The 15912-nt window shown below is 39.9% G+C and overlaps 1 protein-coding gene across 1 annotated transcript in view; it reads left to right on the top strand.

Moving 5' to 3' along the window:
* LOC127533138 (EARP-interacting protein homolog) overlaps window positions 1-13439 on the top strand; it is a 32178-nt gene extending 18739 nt beyond the window's left edge. Inside the window, exons 5-6 of the mRNA XM_051945505.1 lie at window positions 12033-12132; window positions 13434-13439. Coding sequence (XP_051801465.1) covers window positions 12033-12132; window positions 13434-13439 — 106 coding nt within the window. The remainder of the gene's footprint in view (window positions 1-12032; window positions 12133-13433) is intronic.
* The last annotated feature ends 2473 nt before the right edge of the window (window positions 13440-15912 follow it).

The following is a 15912-nucleotide window of genomic DNA, read 5'->3' as shown; positions in this document are numbered from 1 at the left end:
ATCAGGCCAGTGTGTGTGTGTGTGTCTTAAACACCATGACGGAGGCAGTGGACTGAAGTTTGGTGGGTTTTCCTCCAGGGCAAGGTGCTGGTCAAAAATAATCTTGTGCGGTTCGGGCCAGTGACAGGTGCATTAAAGGTGGAGTATGCAATTCTAATCCAATTCACTTTTATGTCAAATTCAGCAAAGATCTCCTCATGGTCCACTAGCTGCTCGTTCTGGTGTTCGTGCACAGCTCCAGCTCTCTAAATGAGAAACAAAGCAGCTTGGACAGATCCACACAACACTGTTTCAGCAAGAGAGGAATCGGTGGAAGTGAGAGGCTAAATCTGACATGGTAGCCATGTAAATATGTTAACTAGCTAAACATTCTTCAGAATCAGACTCCACCTTTTCAGGATAATCACAGTTTATTATAACTTCTGTCCTTCATTTCTATCTGTAATGTCACAGCTACAAATGAGGTTTTTATAGCATTGTGTCCACTGGAGGTTTTTGATTTTTTTTCTTACATACTTAGGGATTAATTGTTTCTCGATGGCAGGTGTGTCCAACATGAGGCCCGTGGGCCAAAAGTGGTCCTCCATAGGGTCCAATCCGGCCTTTAAAGTGTAAAAATCGCAGAGAAAACATGAACTGTAGATTGTAAATTAGTAAAACTATACATTTAAAATATTTTCTTGACCATAACAAGTTGTTTTGATGATAAAGTAAAATACTGGATTGTTCATTGTTCTTTTGTCATTCTGTGTCTAATTTTTGTAATATTTTGCCTGGGTTTTGTTGTTTTGTTGTCTTTTTTTGTCATTTTTTGTCTAATGTTTTTTGTCGTTTTGTTTCTCGTTTTTGTAATTATTTTTGTCATTTGTCCATTTTTTGTTGCTTTCTAACTTTTCTATGTAATTTTTGTTTTGTTTTGTGTCATTTGTCTCATTTTCTGTCATTTTGTTTTTGTTGTTTTATGGCTCATTTTTGTAATATTTCACCTTGTTTTTGTCGTTTTTGTTGTTTTTGTTTCTCATTTTTGTCTCTATAGCTACAGAGATCCATACACAACAAGCTCCAACACTTTTCTTTTTTCATGACTTGTAATTTTTTTTTTATTTTAGAATCAACATATATGTTAATCAACATACAAATCCTCAACACCCAGACACCCACATCCCACCCACCCACAACCAAAAAGGGTCCATCACTCTCAGAGGTGATTTGCATCTTATTCTATTATGGAAGACAGTACAGATAGTGAATAAGCTGGCTGAATATTAGTGTAAATAGAACAACACAAAACACATCTAGTAGTAGCTCATCGACATCCTTGCGTATCCGCCTGATCTTTCCTGTGACATCTGGGTATCGTTGAGATTCATGCCCCACTTTAGGTAATATTTTTCTCTTCTTTCCAGTATCCTTTATGACATTCTTTCATAAGCAGCAGCTCTGTCCAATTCACACTTCCAGTCCTGGAAAGAAGGTTCTCCAGGTTTCCTCCAGTCTCTGAGGATGATCTGTGGACTGATCATGATAACAGTTTGTGTCCAGTGTTTTAGTAGTTGTGGAAAACAAGACATCACTGTACAGTCCCCCAAAACAGTAGCTCCCACACCTTTCTTAACTACATGTCAACCTAGCTTTAAGGTTTTCTGCTGTCTGAGCTGCAGTAGCTCTTCTGTGGGATTGGACCACATGGGCCAGTCTCCCTACATTACTGAAGGTTGAGCTCCATGTTGCTTGTTCACTGGTTGTCATTCCTTGGACCACTTTTGGAACTCTGCATACCAGGAACACCACCCATGATCTGCTGTCTCGTAGATGTTCTCACTCAGTTGTCTAACCATCACAATGTGGTGCTTTTCCTGCTCCCTGCATATCAACTTCAAGAATTGTCTGGTCACTTGCTGCCTAATATATTCCACCTCCTGACAGGAGCCATGGTAACGGGATAATCAATGTTAATCACTTCGCCTGTCAGCAGTTTTAATGTTGTAGCTGATTGGTGTATACTGCCGTTGATGTCCCTGTATTCATGCTGAAATCTGCTCCAGAAGGGGGGAAGACGTGCACTTTGTTTGCGTTGGCTGCTGCCTTTGTGTAGGAGGGACTGGAACTGAACTCATATGGATGCAAAGCACAGCCATGTGAAGGAGCAATCTGATGGGCGAGAGACATAGGGAGAGACAAAGAGAGAGAGAAGTGCATCTCTGTTCCAGACTTAGATATATGGGCCTATAAAACCTCCTCAGCTCTCCTCCATAGTATTTACATACCAGTCCAATAGCCAGTGTGCCAGCTTGTTGCAGAGCTCAAGGTCAAATGCACATAACTTACAGTCTTTAATAAGAGAGAAAGGCAGTGTGAGATACTATACACCAACTGTCTCACCCTCTCTGCATTGCATGAATTAATTGATGCTATAGGGAAGCATACGGTGTGTAAATCCCAAAGTGGGACGTATATTTTAATTGGTCCTGTGGTGTGCTGAAGTATGAGTTTGGGAATGAGTAAGAGAGAGAGAGCAGCGGTGTCTGACATGCTGCAGTTTCCATTTATAAGGCCCACAGTTAGCTTCAACTTGGGGACCAAAACCTGGAGAACGAGGTTTTAAAGTGAGGTTAAGATTAGGCTAAAAAATGAACATGGAGTTGTTCTGCTTAAATGTTTGATTCAACTTTTTCCAAGTCTGTCACAATACGATAGTCACATTCACAGTAGCCATGAATAGATCATGTACAGCTTTACTCTAAGATATAAAGAGACAAAATTCAGTCCTTAGTCCTCATTCTGTGTAAAAACGTGTGTTAAAGTTTGGCTGAGGCTAACGCTACTCTTCAGTCTGAATCAGAACTTAACAACCCAAATAGACAGCTTTACAACAATGAAATTCCGCAGACTTTATTTCCTTTTTTATAAGGAGTTTCTGATTATTGTGTGTAATGTAAGTTTCTGATCAAGAACAAAGTCGCTGCAACATACCCATGTCTTAATCAAGAATTGTTTGAAAATAAAAACTAGGAGTTGAAAGAGTGCAATTTTCCAACTACACAAGGCACAATTTCACCAAAGCTCACATTAATAAAGATGTCTCAAATCAGTTTTTGAGCTGAAAGGCAATATATTTATACTATAATGTAATATGCCTTCTAAAATAACACCTGTCTGCTGCCTTTAAACTTTCTCAGCTTTTACTGAGCAATGTTAATTCTGTCAGGCACTAAGGACAGTCGTATTCTTTTTGCATCTGCAAGTGACAAGAGTCTGTTGAAAGTCTAGCATTAGCCGGAGGCCTCATTTATTTTCAGGTGCCACAAAGTTGTTCAGTACATCATATCATGGTCATTTTATGGTAGAATAGTGTCGCCACAGGCACGCAGTTCAAAATATGTAAAGACAAGAGCTTTGATATCATTCAGTCTTAGGCTCAGTCATCATTGTTAACCTCATTTGATGATGGATCGTGACTTAAACAGATATTGATCTAAGAGAAGCTCTTTGATATTTTCACTTTAATGCCTAATTAAATGTATGCAAAATTTATTACACAAAGGCTGGAGTTGGTTCTATAAAACATGACTGCAATGTGAATCAAAGAGACAACACTGGTCAGAAAACGATTGCTATTAGATATTTTCTGAATCGTTTAGCCTTAAGTGTAGATACATATAACTATGAGAACTCTTACTTCAACCTTCAAATACATTTCTGCACTAAACAGGAATTGTGCAGCGGCATCAGGAAGCGACTGTTTCGTTCACAGTACATACATATGAGCAAATGATTAATGTATAAAAAATACACGAAACAAATCTATCCCTTATGTCTCCAGGGATAGATTTGTTGATGAATTTAAGCTGGCGTAATTCCTTATATGTGACTCAAAGAAGTTTTCACACATGTGCATTCCAGGTCCATGACTTAGTGCTCCTCAGGAGGGCAGTAAAAGCTGTCCCTCAGCAGCCATGAATTTACAGCCCTTATAAACACCGCTCCTCTCCCCCTCTTCTGCCTCCTTCATTCTCTCCCTCTCCCTGCTCCACCTTTTCTAATAGCACTATGCATATTTGAAACCTGGATTAAATCCAAAAGCAAACTTTAACTTTGTCTTCCCTCCCTTCCTCTGTCATTTCTTTTATCTCTCCTGAACACTCTTACCTTCTCTAAGGCACGCTCACTCCCTCAAACACCGGCTTTGTTGCTGCAGCTTCAAGTTGACAAATGATTCCCAGGAAATGGAGTTGTCTAATTGATGAACTTCTTAAATAAATGGCATCATTTAGAAAACCTCTAATGACAGCAGTTTTACAGCTGTGACAGACTCACACATCCAAATCTTGAGCCAGACCACGTCGGCACCTCTGTGACATTTTACATCCTTTAACCCAGATTAGACGCAGCTTTTTTTCTTGAGCTGGAAAGTCACACTAAATCAAAACCTTAACAGGCATATAGCAGCTTTTCCAGGCCAAGGTTATATTTAGCTTATTGCCAGGTCTCTGACTGCACTGACATATTGCTTTTAAAGTCGACAGGACTCAGAGTTAAAAGCGCTGCTTTCTCACTTGGGTTGTGTCCTCTTTCTTCTACCATGCAGCTTGGTTTCTGTTCTTTATTGAGCTGCTAAACTTATCTAAACTAAGAGGAACCAGCAAAAGCATAAAAGCAATCCAGTCAGCATCAAGGGAATTATGAAAAACGGTCAGGGCTCTTGTGTGTTAGGTCTGGTTAGGTCCCTAAGGCCTGTAAAACTAAGACATACTTCAAGCAGTGTAGAGCACGTGGAGAATCACAGCTGCAACAAGCATGCAGTCAAGAATCGATATCCTCCAGACATCAGTATGCAGGGAGGAGCCAAAGTTGAGCACGCAATGAAAGCTACCACTTCTTTTTAAACGCCAGTGAGGCTCTCCTGTATTCCACTTTTGCAGAACTGGATTGACAGAATCGGGCTGCTGGATTTACCAGTCAGTATTCTGTTCTAACCATGGGGAGCTCGGTTATATGCTCTCGTCAGTTTAATGAACAAATATTGATTTTGTCACCTAATTTGTGCAGATTAACTTTATGAAGGACTGTGTCATGCAAAAATCCAGTTACATGCCTAAATGCACACACGACTAATCACAGACACAATCTCTGTGGGGATGACACCTGAGTCTGGGTTAAAGAAGCCTGTAATAAATCCAGTCAAATGAATGTGGAATTACACAGAGTAGATGATTTACAGATGAAGAAAAATCTGGTTTTTGACTAAAATCATTTTAAATCAGAGGTAATGCCTTAGGTGGTGAATACACAGGAAAGATCACTGTTACTCTGCTTGAATGTCAAAACACTTAATAATGAAATAATGTTTAACTCAATAATCAGTTCATTATTAAGAAGAATAAAGAACAGTGGAGAATTTTCCATAAGCTAGTAGAGCTAGTATTGATTATGGACACATGAAACTGGTCACAGAAGCAGCTAAGTTATTTTCTGTACACTGTTACAGGACTGTTGTCCTACTTGACATCGTCTTATTTAACAAATATGACTGAAACCAGTTAATCTCATGAAATTCTTAATCATACTGGCCTGTTGCCAGCTAAACTTCACAGTCCTCTCTGTACAGGAAAAAATGCCCCTCTCAAAAAAAGAAAAAAAAAACTTATTTCTAAGAATTCTTACCTTGAAATAAGTGAAAAAAAATTCTGCCAATAGAACAAGTGAAAAATGACTTGGTAAGATTTCTGGAAATAAGATATGATTTTTAGAATATTGAGATCTTAAAATTAGCTGGGGAAACTTATTTTCATTAATATTTTACCAGAATTGTCAAGCTTAGGTGTCTTAAAATAAGTCAGAATGCTAAAAAAATAGCAATTTTCACTCAAAAATAGATTTTAGCTTTCATGTAAGCTCCTAATTTGAGATGTTTTAACCCTCCTGTTGTCCTCATTTATGGCCACCAAACATATTGTTTCCTTGTCTGAACAAAATCCAAAAAATCCCCAAATTTCTGAAAACTTGCAAAATCTTCAGGAAGAAAATTCTAATAATTCTTAAAAAATTTCCCTTAAAAGTTGTATTTTCAAAAAATCCCCCAAATTTGGCAAGAAAATTCTTGCAAATATTTAAAAAAAAAAATGAGTAAAAATCTTCCCGAAAACTCCTAAAAATATCTAAAGTGATTACATATATATCAGTAGGACTTCTAATATTTTCTTAAGAACATTTAGAAAAAAATCTGTTGTGATTGGGAATTTGTTGTGAATGTTCTTAAAGAAACATTTTTAACATTTCTTTTTTTCCACCAAAAAATGTTCAGAGATTTCCCAAAAATGTGGACATCACAAGTTTTATTGTGAAAATATATTTCTTTTTCCCCACATTTTCAGACTTTAAAATGTCAGTTTGACCCGCAGGACGACACGAGGGTTAAACTTATTTTGAGTTTTCTTGTAAAATTCAACTCATAACAAGATAATTTCAACATTTTTTGACTTAACAAGATATTTAAGATGCGTTGTCTTAAAACAAATCCCTCCATCTTGCTGAAATGTCACTTGTTAAGAGAATTTATCTTAAATCAAGTGGGATGAAACATTTAGACTAAAAATAAGACAAATAGACTTGGTAATATTTTGACTTTTTGCAGTGCACCTGCCTCCTCAGGTCACTTCAGTACTAAACAGTAAGAGGCTCCACCTGGATGCACAACCAAGTCTAATACATTTTCTGACATGCTCATCCTTTGTCGTCTGCCTCATCAGTTAATATATTTTTAATTGGTTAAACTGTCAATGACAATTAAATGATGAACAATTAATCACTGACATCCCTAGCTGCATGGTGTTTGAGGGTATTCTTGCATGTTTGAAATCCAACCACAGCATTTTTAATGGGGTTTAAATTTGACTTTGACGAGGCCCTTCGACAACCCTCCACTGCTTCTCCCTGAGCCGTTCATTGGAGGATTTCTTTTGACATTCTTAGAATCGTCCAATTGAAAGTACCACTTCTAGTTCATCTTCACTTTTCAGACAGATGGCCTCATATTATCTTCAAGCACTCTTTGGTATAATGCAGAATTCATAGTTGGATCTTTGACTGCAAGCTGCCCGGTCCCAGAGGCAGCACAGCAACTCTCAGCCAAAACATTTCCATCACCAAGCCTCACAGCTGGTGTGAGGGTCTTCTCCTGAAAAGTTATCTTTGGTCTGCAGGAAACGTTTCTACTGTTTCTGTAGCCAAACAGCTCTGTATTTAATTTTTCTGTGCCGATCATGTTATTTCAAACGGCCTGGTCTTCATCTGTATTGGCAAACTAGTTTTGCTCTGAATTCGCTTTGGACCGCAGACTGCTTTTTCTTGGCACACCTCACATGCAGGTCAGAGCTGTGCAATCTCTTTTCGTTTTTCATATGGCTAATCTGTTTTTTTATGTATTTAAATGACTTTTAATTTCCAATTTTGTGTGTCATTTGTTTGAGTATTTCACCTCTATCTTTAGGCACTGTTTTAAAGGGGATCAAATGTTTATTAGGTGCAATATGTTTAAAAGTCAACAATTTTCATTAGATGTGCTCATTTTTTCACATCTGTACATGGTCAGCATCCCCATGTTGGAATTGTCATTGGGAACAAAGGCATGTCAGCAGTTTGGGGCACGAAAAAGCATTTTTACCATACAAATTTGGAAAGCCTAGAATGGTCATGTGATAATTATATTATTCCTTTTCATGTTGTGTCAACAAGAAGTCCACCAGTATGCTTCCTTTGTGCTTGGTCTTTGGGTTTTTCCCTATTAGCTGGGTTACTTTCATTCAAATGAAATGGGTGCCATCTTGTTGTCTGGTATCCATTCCATTCCTCCTCAATACACTGTTAACATGCTGGTGTGAATATTTAGCTCAAATCCCAGCAAAGCAAATGTAGCTTCACAGGGTTGCTAACATGTGTGTTGACTCTTATACTTGTTTGATCATGGACCAGTTTTCACGTAAAAGCCAGTTTCACAAGGTTAGCCATTAACTATCATATGGATCAAAGTCAAATCTGTTTCACAAAGTTCTGTAGCTGTTGACTTTCCAAAGTAGGTATAATTCATTAGTAACTGGTTGGGTTGACAGTAGTGGATTTAAGAGTGGCAGAGGCATATGGGCCAGTATATAATTGTGGGACTTTTTGTATCATAGTTGACATTTTTGCTGTTTTCATGCCTAAAATCAACATGGCCGCCTATAACCAAACACCACATGACATTTTAGAGAAAGAGTCTTTTGAATATTACATATAGACAGTGGCGGCTGGTGGTAAAATTTGTTGAGTGGGCTAACAAATGCATAATATCGATTAAATAGTTAACATCACCTATGATACACATAGTTACATTAATTACAGGTACACTGTACTTTAGTGCTCTACATCAACTCTCTCTCTCTCTCTCTCTCTCTCTCTCTCTCTCTCTCTCTCTCTCTCTCTCTCTCTCTCTCTCTCTCTCTCTCTCTCTCTCTCTCTCTCTCTCTCTCTCTCACACTCACACACACACACACACACACACACACACACACACAGAGGCCACATCGGTTGTCTCATCAGCTTGCACAGCCAGAAATGCCGTCTGTGATATTTCATCAGTCACTTTTTGTTCATAAACAGCTAACATACAATCAAGCAACTCGTTTTGGCTAGTCTTGGATGTGTACTTCGCAACTTGTGTGTCTGACAGGTGATCTGCTAACTGGCTGTCTAAAAAAAGAAAATTGGTCAACAAGGTCCAGAAATACGCTGCATTGGGTTGAAGTGGGGGATTCGTCAGACCCCCGTAAAGCTAGCTCGTGTGCTCCACAAAATTTAATACAATCCACAATCCTTGATAGTGAATGTCTATTTTTTTTCACCAGCTTGTTGTACCTCTGTACAGCGATGCGGTGGCCCTCATCCAGCTGACAGGCGATGTTAACTTTTCCTAACATGGACAGCTTGACGCTGTTTCCGATGTGACTTGTGCTGCATTCATGTTTTCTAATTTTGGCCAACAAATGTTTCAAATCCACAATTCCTTGTTGAGTCCATGCAGTATCTCCTCCAAAAAGTAAGCATGGGAAACAGAAAAGTGAATTCTTTGCTACACTTGCCGTTAGCCAGTCCTTTCTGTCAAACCAAGAAACGCAAAACTTGCGATTTTGTCGTTTGTCCCGGTGAGTTATTTGAACATCGTTTGGTGAGTTATTTGAACATCGTTTGGCCAATGTGATCCCAGTCTCTTAACTTCCAGCTTTTCCTCCAAAGACATTGAGGAAAATGGACAAGAAAGCAAATAATCCACCTCGTTTATGCTAACGCCCGCCATAGCTTAACTTTGTCTCCCTCCTTCCCAACTCTGGCACAAATAGCAGCACAGCTGTATTAACTCGCTGTTATTGGTCAAAAGTCAGCGGCCTGTGGGCTTCCTGAAGTTAGCCCAAATGATCAGTAAATCACGGGGGCGGGACATGACACCTGTCAATCACTTACAAAAACGAAATGAATGAAAGTGGACTGTATTTGCTGGGGCTGTAAAAAATAAGCCCATTTAGAGATATTCTATGTTTCTCTTTTGACTGATTGGTGCTGTTGCTACCTTTGGTTTTACCTAAACTTAAAACAATCTGTTGTAAGTTATTTAAAAAAAAATCATTTTCTCATCTTTTTTGTGTTTGCTTGGGAGGGCTTAGCCCTGTTAGCCCATTTATACCAGCCGTCCCTGTATATTGAACTGAGTAAAATTGAAATGTAATGTTATTTCTAAAGATATTGTAGTAAACCTGTTGACTACTTTATATTAAATAAGTCAGAAAGCCTTGGAGTCTTTCCAGTCTTTTCTTCAGGAGGAAATGACATCATGTGGAGCAGGTCATGTGATCTGGAATTAACACACTTCCTGGAGAGGTGTTTTTGGAATGGATAACTTAGTGGAAAGTGATTACTCAGACACAGCTACAATTTGTTATTTTCCATATAAAATATGATATATTGCCAAAAAAGAAATAGCTGTCATGATTATCTCAACTTAATAAAAAGAACACAATCCAAACTATTTCTGAATAATTTTATTATTGTTTAGCTCATTAGAAAGTGGTTGGTATTAAATTGGGACGGTTATTCAGTTGACATTTTAGTGATATCCAGTCATTTTTATTAATAAGTGATTTTTCCCATAATATATAAAAATGGAATTTGCAAAGATATGATCATAATAAACATAAAAACATTAGGTTTTTTTTTTCTTTTAATAAAAATATATGCAAGATATATCCCATGGACTTCAAAAGTCCCTCAGTTATAGCTTGACCCATATGGTTTTTATTGACATCAAATGGTGGCATTGGCCATACCACCATGAAGAAACATTTCTGCAGCATATATATGAAGTGTTTGCTGCATTATGTTTTGGCTAAGTGCAACCAGCTGCAGGATTAGGTCTACTCTGCACAGAAGTCTTCATATGACATCAAAAATGTTGTTTACATCCCTTCCTCCGCAAACCACAAAAGCATGTCATCTGACTATTAAAAACCCTTTGAGTCACGTTGTAGCACTGGGCTGCATGTGGTCATTTTTATTATCTTTAGAAAAATTAGAACATTGTTTTGAGTTCAATCCACATGCACTGTCCCGGTGCTGAAAATACTCACTGGAGCCCAGAATGTGTATTAACCCTCCGCTTAAGGTAGGAGAGAAGAGCTTGTGGTAGGAAGCCCTCGCTTCCTGCAGACCGGCAGCATAAACTCTAGGTCAGAAAGTGGAAAAGCAACACTTACCACTCTCATCAACAGCACTGTGGTGCCCTTGAGCACAGCCATTCACCCCAACTGCTCTACTGGAGCACTCTTAGGTCGTACTAGGCAGCTTCCAAGTGCTACTCTGTGAATGTTATCAGGCAACAAACTACCAAGAAGCAACAAGGGTTAGAAAAGAACGGCAAAAGGAAAATCAGCCACAACTTTTACTGCAACACAACAGAACATTTTCTTGCAATGTACTGTGTGAGTCAGTGAAATAACTTACAATCAGGTGTAACATTATGACCACCTTTCTAATATAGTGGTGGTCCCTTTATGCTGCTAAAACTCCTCTGATCCAGTGGTTCATGGACTCAGAAACTCTGGGGATGTCATGTGGATCCTGTGGGTTTTGAGGAGGGACCGACCTAGATCAGGCTGATCCTGGACCATCCCACAGATGCTCAATAAGATTTAAATCTGGGGAGTGAGCAACCCGGGTGAACAACTTAGCTCTGTCGTGTTCTCTGGGTTCTCCTGAGCAGTTTTTCTGGTGTGTCAGGGTTCATTGTCCTGCTGAGGGTGGAAACTGGCATCGAAGACTGCTGTTGGGGGGTTGGTTGACCTGCAGTGTTTAGGTGGTGGTTCATGTCAAACATCCACATGTCAGGAGTCAAGGTTTCCCAGCAGAACATTTGATTATAGGAAGGTGATTGATGTTCTTCACTTCACCTGTCAGTGGTCAGGATGTTATGGCAGATCGGTGTGTTTCTGGTAGAATATTTTGTTTCAACGACACTGATATCTGTCACTACTACTAAACCATTGTGCTGTACTTTGGTGTCTGATAAACCCTAAAACACATTAATCTGTAGATGTGATGATGCATCCTGGATTCTATTTGACTGTCTTACCTCAAACAGAACTCCTCCATGATGTCCTTCTCCAGGTTGTTTTCATGCAAGGCTTCGTCTGAGTCTTCTTTTTGTTATTTTTAATGGGATTTGTTGACAAAACTATCAAATAAAACCTGACCTAAACTTTGCAAATGTGTTAAAATGAGAATCAGTTTTCATGTTGACTCTGTGCACATCTGCATGCACTCCGTACTCTACCTGCAGATGTTTAAATGAGTGTAGCTGTGATTTTGTACAGAATTCCACCCTTTTGTGTCTGCAGCATGTGTAGATTAGCCTGTATGCGTGTTTCACCAACATGTACATGCTAATCGACTGTGACTCTGTTGTGCATTTGTGTGTGTGCTGAATGTGTGTCTTTGTGTTTTCATAGCGTACTCTGGGAGCCCATGGGGGACGGCAAGCGTGTGATTTCATTGGCTGATAACAATGCACTACTCTGGGACCTGCAGGAGAGCTCCACACAGGCCACAGTAAGACTCACACTGACTGTAAACCTCAGTGCACACGCACATGCAGACCATATCACACAATAGCTAACTCATTATTTGATAACCACCGTATCGTTTTGGTGTTATCAGACGCACACATCCTCTCTCTGTGACAACAGCAGAGTGTCCACTATTCATTCTATCTCATACACTTACACACCTACACACACACCTGCACACTATATCTGGGCATTTCTAAGCTGTTGCTCCTTTAGTATTATTTTGATCAAGTCTCTCCCACTGTGATAGTAATGGTCTTGTTTAATAAGTAAGAGAGAAATCATTCCATCGCGCTTCACAGTTCAGTAAAATATTGCTGCAGCAGTTGGGCCTTGTGTTTCACTTAAGAACCACAAACTGCTCTACATGTCCAAATGTATGTGACCAGTGGAACATTATACCCAAATGCTGTAGCTGAAGAGCTCAGAAATGTGGGCGGTATGTTTATATTTCATAACTTCCAACTGCATTTAGTGTCATTAATGTTCTTGCACCAAGGACTTAATGCTTTTGTACAGCTTTATTTTAAATATCAGAAAGTGCTGGATGGTAATAATATCAAATTGAAAGACAGACGTGTTGTTGTCTGTGAAAGTTTTCTTCTCAGCAGCAGTTCTTCACACACTGGGAGCTGCTGGGTCTAGTTGGCCTTTGTCTTTCAGTCGATCGACTATAATGTTGACATGTAAAGTGCTCTTCTCATAGAACAGTTCATGTAAACAAAACCACTTGGTTTCATTTGGGAAAATCTGACATTTTTCAACAGCTTTTTTCAGTCTGTTCAAAGTAGTTTTTGGTTACACAACTGTCTGAGCTGCTGCATGGCGGTAACTTAGTGGAGACTAGGCTTGGGCGGTATCCAAATTTTGATACCGTCAAAATTCCTTCACATTTTACTGGGGTATACAGTATTACCGTGACTATTACTGTTACTGGCTTGTGCCTTCACATTCGGAAATTGAATACTCGCAGCAGTGAGTGGGTGGTTGATTCGGAGATGCGTGCTTAGGTTAGAGGTGTTTCCATCTCTCGCGATCACCTTTTGATTGCAGAATTTACAAATCGCTTCATCAGTATTTACCGGCTCTCCTTTCTCGTTTGACTGGAACCCGAAATACTCCCAAACTGCAGAAGTTGTGTTCTTTTTTGACACCAAGTCACTCCGTGCGGGATCCCCCTCTCTCTCCGCGCTGTCACATTACGACGTCACGTTCATAAACTTTATGGAAAGTCTCCAAAAGTAGGCTAAAACATATGTTACCGACCCGTTTTCTGTCTGGTAGTGCTAGCCCGCCTAGCTTAGCACGGCTCGTTGGTGGTAACAGCCAATATATAGTCCAACAAAAACTCTGCAGTTGGGAACAACAGGGCACTTTATTTAACAGCAGCGACTGTTCACACTTACTGCTTGGAGCATACATCGACTTCTCACACTTCTTTTCAATAACTTCTGTCTCATCATGTGCAGCTCAACATATCTCCGTCTCTGCTACCGACACACACCCGCCGCGGGCCCCGTTACGTACTCTTCACTCACACACATACACACACTCTATCACACACACGCCCACCGCTACGTGCCTAGGTTAAAGGGCCAGGCTTGGCCTGCAACACATAACTGTTTAAGTAAAAACTGAAACTTCAACCACACATAAGTGCTACTGGACATAGAATCAATTTTAGGCATTAAATGACTTTCATTTAATATTTAATCCTTATGTTAACCTTTCCTGCTCAGCTCCCGACCGTGGTCAGGAAGCCCAGGGGAGGACAGTTCTCCAGGGCCGAAGTTATTGTTGTTACTTTGGGGTTAACCCCCTTCACTTCCTCAGCAGTCGCAGAAGGCAAAGACACAGGAGCCTGGCCTTACTGAAGAATACTGCAGCCTTTATTGTAAATTAACAGTGGCTGAACCATACAGTCGCTGTTATCCCAGCAGCTACACACCTCTTCTCTCTTCCTCCCCGAACCGACTGTGTCCTCTTCTTCGCTCGTGCTGCATTCAGGGTCGCTCGGACATCTCGCGCTTCCCCTCTCTCACACACACACACACACACACACACACACACACACACACACACACACACACACACACACACACACACGCTGCTCTCTCTGCCTCTCTCACAACGGAGCCACACACTCTCATAACACTTATCTCCTGTATAAGAGCATTGCATTTTATTCATGACGGTATTGGAACTGATACCACTGCTATTTTTAAACACCGGCGGTATACGGTATTACCGTAATACCGCCCAAGCCTAGTGGAGACTAGAGGCTTCTCTGTGCACATATGATAAGATATCCATCGAAGTAATCCTGATCATCATTCGACCAATCCTGCAGCCCTAGTCAGTTGTATGGAAATACACTACCTGTCCAAAAAAAGTTTCCACCTGGGCCTAACTAAACAAACAGTTAAGATCCTTCCATTGGATAGTTACTGCAGTGATAACAACTTCTTTATCCCTAGCTGATGCAGGGAGGAGCTTCTCATTTCTCAAACAACCATGTTGGGAGACATATCCTGTGGTCATGGAAAGGATGTTAATCTCTCTCAGAAGGGTCAAATTATTGGCCTGCACCAAGCAAAGAAAACAACGAAGGAGATGAAACGACTAAAATCAGGTTAAGAACCATCCAACACGTTATTAAAACCTGAAGGATAGTGGAGAACCATCATCTTCCAGGAACAAATGTGGTTGGAACCAACTCATCCTAAATTCTGTGAAAGGTTCCAACCGATTCTCATTCAAAAAGGCCATTTATATCTTTATTTATTCTTGTTTTTATACAGCAGCATCCCCCAACAAAATCACCACTATGATTCAAGAGTGATTGTTTGTTTCCCAATAGTCATTCAAGTGATCTCCTGAAGGTTCCTTTATTTTTTCATAGATCAGCACATTTTTAAGAAATGCAAAATATGGCAGTGCCAGTTCTTTCAAATGCAGTCCTTGTGGAAAACGTCTTTATACAGAAAAAAATGTGCAAATGAATATGCATGGCTATATGGTCACCTGAAAAGCTGTCGCAGAGTTACCTTCTTCTGCAGTTAGCTGTAATGAACAGGTGGCTAAATTTTGTGTTTACTTTCTGTCAAACTCAGAGACAAAGAGAAAGCTAGTGCCACTCATAGAGCCACAATGGTGACATCTATGGGAAATACATTAGGTTGAATTAAAATAGAATTTCCCTTAAAGGCCTGCCTCACAGTTGGTGGAGAAGTTCATCTCAAAAGTAATGGATGAGGTCTAAGTCAGAGTTCTGTGTAGGTCAGTCAAGTACTTTCAGACCACGATGGGGAAACATTTTCTTTATGGGCTCGACTTTGTCCATTAAAAAAGTGACAGGTTGAAGCAGGAGAGAGACAAACGCAAACTGTCGCCACGCTGTCTGTCAACGTTGCTCTCCGCCTGCTGAAATGCACATTGAGGGCTTTTAATACACCGAAAATAAAGAATCCAGAGTGAAGCTAAATTGTGTGTTAATACGTGTGGTCAATTCGCTTGTTGTTGTGTCCTTCCTAATGCAAGGTGAAGAGGCTCTTCTCTGTAAATTCTCTGTCTCCAACGTGCCAGCTTTGCACTTAAAATGCCCATTATGTATTTAAAGCCTCAAAATATTGGTGTGTGCCAGGTGTGCATGCATGTGAGGAAGAAGTAATGGAGTAGTGGTGTGTCAGCCCGAGCTCTCGTGGATGTGTGTGTGCTGTGCCAAAAGAGGCCATGAGTGATGAAGAATATAGATGAGTCATTA

This window comes from Acanthochromis polyacanthus, chromosome 1 (assembly GCF_021347895.1).
Source record: "Acanthochromis polyacanthus isolate Apoly-LR-REF ecotype Palm Island chromosome 1, KAUST_Apoly_ChrSc, whole genome shotgun sequence".
Classification (NCBI taxonomy): Eukaryota; Metazoa; Chordata; class Actinopteri; family Pomacentridae; genus Acanthochromis; species Acanthochromis polyacanthus.
The sequence above is the reverse complement of the archived record's forward strand: the minus strand, read 5'-3'. Positions and strand labels throughout refer to the sequence as shown.